This window comes from Trichechus manatus, unplaced genomic scaffold, assembly GCF_000243295.1.
Source record: "Trichechus manatus latirostris isolate Lorelei unplaced genomic scaffold, TriManLat1.0 scaffold00026, whole genome shotgun sequence".
In the NCBI taxonomy this organism is placed as follows: domain Eukaryota; kingdom Metazoa; phylum Chordata; class Mammalia; order Sirenia; family Trichechidae; genus Trichechus; species Trichechus manatus.
This window is the reverse complement of record NW_004443962.1, coordinates 12,524,837-12,529,814: the sequence shown is the minus strand read 5'-3', so window position 1 is coordinate 12,529,814 and position 4,978 is coordinate 12,524,837. Positions and strand designations below refer to the sequence as shown.

Sequence of the window (4,978 nt, the reverse complement as noted above, 5' to 3'; positions counted from 1 at the left end):
CTGATTTCCACTGACCTTCTCAGAATAAATGAAAACAAATTAGCTTTTTGGACCTTGAAAGCTTGGTATGAAGATGCTTCTTCTTCCCTAGGCATCTGTCTGAGGCATCCCCTGCTCCTCGGACAGACTGCTGAACCACTGGTAGCAGAGGAGCAAACTCTGGGCTCCAGCTTGCCTGTGTGACAAGTGTGGTGGGACTCTGCGTGACAGGGGCCCCTGCCCAAGGAGCACAACACACAGAAGGACCCAAGCGCCTCCCACCTGACATGGTAGGACTACTGACAAAAAGTTACAAAAGCTTAATTTCTAGTCAAGAAAATATTAAAACAACAACAATAATATAATGATAATAATTGAAAAGTGAAGTCAACTTGCCAAAAAAGAGCACTTTACAGAAAAATAGCACCTTTGGTAAAAAGTATTTTTAGAAATTTGGTTAGGTCTCTAAGGGGCTCAAAGCAGACAAATATCTGCATCACTCGGGTATGCCCTCTCAGAAACTCCATCCAGATCTGAGGGACGCTGGGAAACCAGCCGGATGGATGTGTAGCTAGAGGCAGCGGTTGGCGTTCTGTCACGCTGACGGCAATGGGAAGTAGCCAGAAGCAGAATGTGTTCTCCATTGAGCTTCTCAAACCCCGCCTCCGGGGACAGCCAGGTGAGATCTCTTTGGCATGGCCTGCCCTCCCTGCAGCATGTTTAGAGCTGCGGTGGACTCAGAAGGGGCTTCGATCTGCGTCCACTCCTCTCTCAACCCTGATGCAGTTTCCTCACTGCCTGCAGCCCCCGAGCACCGTTTACAGTTTCTCTCAAAGTGCTCTGAGAGATGAAGTCTATGGCCCTTCCCCTCTTAGCCAGCCACCCCATTTCCTTTATTGCAAAACAAATAAACAAAATAAAACTCACTGCTATACAAGCAAATACTGGTGATTTGGCGATTGTAGCGGACACTTGCGTATACTGGACTCAGCACTGAAGTGGAAGGGAAGGTGCCGGCTCCAGACACCATTCCCAGGTTCCTCCTCGTTAGATCTCTTTGGTGCTTACTCTCTTGGTTTTTTCAGCTGTTTCCTTTAAGAAGTCATAGAAAATGATCATCATGAGAATTTAAAAAAAAACATCTTTTGTATGTATCTAATCCTCAAGACTGTATACAGCATTGACAGATGCATGCTTATCATGCCGAGTTTTAGTTGTTTACTTGTCTGTCTCTCCAGGGACAATGAGCAACTTGAAGGCAAAGACTGTGTCTTCTCCAATCACTCTCCCGTACCCAGCACAGTACTTGGAATATGAGAGCCGCTTTCTGAATTAAGATATGACTCCATTTGAACTCATATAAAACTAGCAGATGAGACATTTTAATCCTCATTTTAAGGATGAAGAAAAAGAGACTATGTGGATGTGCTACAAGATGCTCTGAACTCAACTCTAAAGAAGTGTTAACAGCAATGAACTCTGGGGGCAGGCTGTCTGAACTTGAATCACAGCTGTGCTATTTTCTGGGTGACCTTAGGAATATTATGAAGCCTTTCTGTGCCTCAATGTCCTCAACTATAAAATGAGGATAAAAATAGAACCACTTCTTATAATAGTGTCAGGCATATTTCTCCAAAGAAGATTTATAAATGGCCAATAAGCACATGAAAGGTTGCTCAAAATGATGTCACTAGGGAAATGGAAATCGAAACCACAATGAAATACCACTTTACACCCACCAGGATGGCTAAAATAAAAAAAGACAGAGAATAACAAGTCTTGGCAAAGATGTGGAGAAGTTGGAACCCTAATACATTGCTGGTGGAAATGTAAAATAGCATAGCTGCTTTGAAAAATAGTCTGGCAGTTCCTCAAAAAAGCAAAACATACAGTTACCATATGACCCAGAAATTACATTCCTAGGTATATATACCCCCCGCCCCCCCCCAAAAAAACCCACTGCTATCAAGTCGATTCTGACTTATAGCAGCCCTATAGGACAGAGCAGAACTGCCCCATAAGGTTTCCAAGGAGTGGCTGGTGGATTTGAACTCCTGACCTTTTGGTTAGCAGGCGTAGCTCTTAATAACTGTGCCACCAGGGCTACAGATAGATACCCAAGAGAACTGAAAATATATGTCCACACAAAAACTTGTACAGGAAATGTTCATACCAGCATTGTTCATAATAGCAGAAATAACCCAGACATCCACCAAATGGTGAATGGATAAATAAAACGTGGTCTATTCATACAACGGAATATTATTCAGCCATAAAAAGGAATGCACTAGTGATTCATGCAACAAAATGGATGAACTTTGAAAACATTATGTTAAGTGAAAGAAGCCAGACAAAAGGCCACATATTACATGGTTCCATTTCTATGAAATGTCCAGAATAGACAAATCTATAGAGTCAGAAAATAGATTAGTGGTTGCCAGGGGCTGGGGGAGGAGGGAATGGGAGTGACTGCTAATGGATGCGGGATTTCCTTTGAGGGTAATGAAAGTGTTTTGGATTTTGATTGTGGTAATGGGTACACAACTGGGTGAATACACTAAAAGCTACTGAACTGTACTCCTCAGATGGATGAATTTTATGGTATGTGAATTGTGTAAAAATAAAAAAAATTAAATAGAAAAAAATCCAACAGTGCCTGGCATCTAGCAGGCACTGTTGGTGCCCCACCCATGACCTCCTTGCCCTTAACGTTTCAGTGTAGACTGGCATGGCTTCTTACTGCCAGCACATGCATCTCTGTGCCTGAGGGCTTTCTCTGGCTGCCAGAGCCGCTCTGCCCACACACACTGGCATGCCAGAAATGCCAGGCAAGTAAGGTTTCTTGGTAGAAACCCTCACGGCTGAAGCAAGTTCTTGTATAAATAGCCGGGGTCCTTTCTCCCTCAGGCACAGTCACTCTGTTCCCAGAGCTCCCCAAAGGGTCAGTTTCCCCTGGCCCACAGCGGTAACCTGCGGAAGCCCACCTTCTTTATTGCTTCCTTTCCTTCCTGGGCTCATTCCTCAACACCTCTTCTGGTGTTTCCTGGGATTGCCTCCCAAATAAACTATCTGTACCTGAATGGAGTGACACAGTGGCTGCACCAATGGGCTCAAGCATAGCAACGACTATAAGGATGGCACAGGACTGGGCAGCATCTCGTTCTTTTGTACACAGGGTCTCTATGAGTCAGAACCGACTCGACGGCACCTAACAACAACACCTGAAAACGATGTTAACTATTAAAATTCACTCTCCGCTGAGTACTCTTATACTTTCTCCACCCTAAATGAAAGAAATGCCTATTAAGCTTTTTTTTCTTTTATGGAGTTGTACTCATCAGGAGACTCAAGACTGTTGAAATATGAGAAAACAAAAGATTAAGTTTCCTCTTCTGCTTAAAAAACTGACGTTCGATTTCTACAATATCAGTGACAATAGTGACAAAATGCAGATAAAGAATCATCAATAAATATGAGCAATTGTTATTAACAGTTCTTTATACTCATGTCAAATATTCCATCTCAGTAGTTGAGCAGTTCTTGTGACCATTGTATTCCTTATAGACTTGTATGTCAGAGGGAAGTTTTGTACTTCTAGACCTGGTCTACAGACAGGCCATCTAAAGGACAATATTCATTCTTAAAACTACATGGTAAGTCTGGGAAAATGGATCCAGGAACCCAGCATGGCCATGTTTTCTCTAGGTGCTTAGCATAATCTCTCAGTGGACCACTAAGGACCTTGTCCCCAAGGAGGCCTCTGAACTTACTGACACAGAACTCAATAGAATTCTTAGTTATTATCTCTCAAAAATCTCTAGGAAGGAGAACTTCTAAGTTCCTGTGCTTATCAATCCCAGGCTGTTTTCTAGCCAGCATGACTGTTAACTTCAATCCTTTCTGTTGCAGTCCAAATCCACTAATTCTAAGCTCACTGAGTGCCGACTACACCCCAAGGCCTGTGCTAGACGCAGGGTGCAACGGTGAGCAAGTCACGGGGCCTGCCCTCAAGGAGCTCCCAGTCTTCAGGTCTGGGCACTGGTCAGGACAGGGAATAGTAACACTCCTTTAGACTGGGCTCATTTGCAAACCACCTCCACAGCATTTGCAAACCACCACCTGGCTGATTCTACATTTGCTGGTATATGGGCCCTTAGAGGACTCCATCAGGGAACTATCTGTATCATGGTTTGGTACAGATAATGCGATAGTATCATTCAAGACCTACTGTGTTGGACAAAGCATGTCTCCTTGGCTTCCCGGGGCACCAGACTGCTTCTGAGTGGTGCAAGACCAGCATGGAGGCTGCCACTCACCTGGTGCTTCTGGAGCTCCTGGACGTATCTGGTCATCCCTTCCTCTGTGTGGGTCTGGGACCCCCTCTGATTCTTTCCTGCAAAAGAAGCAGGGCTCAGAGCAGTGGTGGCTGTGGGAATCCAGCTGGCAATCTCACCAAGATCTATCTTCTAAGTGCTCAATTAGATTGCCCGGTTAAGCTACAAGAGAGGTGAAGTACCCTCATTTCTCTGAATATGAAGACATGAAGTGTCCAGTGCCGCCAACACTTCCAAGGCAACGGACTGTAAACAAAATAATCCTCCCCCACCCCCGCCACCATCCCCCCTTTCTCTGGCCTCTGTCCCCAGGCCTCCTTTAAGTGTTCCCAGCACATCCAAGCCAGGGGCTGGTCATGCAGAAAAAGTGATGTGAAAACCTGCATCCTGACTCAGGAGATTCCTCTGGGGCAGTGATTCCCAACCGTTTACAGGGCCTCCTAACTTCCTGGAGAATGTTTACAAATACAGTTGCCTAGGTTCTGGCTGCAGAGATACTGATTTCACTGACGTAAGGTGGGGTCTGCACACCAGGATTTTTTTTTGTTTTTTCCCCTGTGTCTTGCATAAGATGAAGCCAAGGTAGAAAAAGAAATAAAGGGCATCCAAATACATAGGGAAGAAGTCAAAGTATCTCAATTTGCAGATGATATGATCTTATACAC

General features: G+C 44.5%; 1 protein-coding gene across 1 annotated transcript in view; it reads right to left on the bottom strand.

Annotated features, from left to right (window-relative positions):
- Nucleotides 1-562: 562 nt before the first annotated feature.
- Nucleotides 563-4,978, bottom strand: part of FSTL1 (follistatin like 1) — a 61,727-nt gene continuing 57,311 nt past the window's right edge. Inside the window, exons 10-11 of the mRNA XM_004373649.2 lie at nucleotides 4,296-4,372; nucleotides 563-1,071 (exon numbers count right to left, since the gene is read on the bottom strand). Coding sequence (XP_004373706.1) covers nucleotides 1,027-1,071; nucleotides 4,296-4,372 — 122 coding nt within the window. The 3' untranslated portion in view covers nucleotides 563-1,026. The remainder of the gene's footprint in view (nucleotides 1,072-4,295; nucleotides 4,373-4,978) is intronic.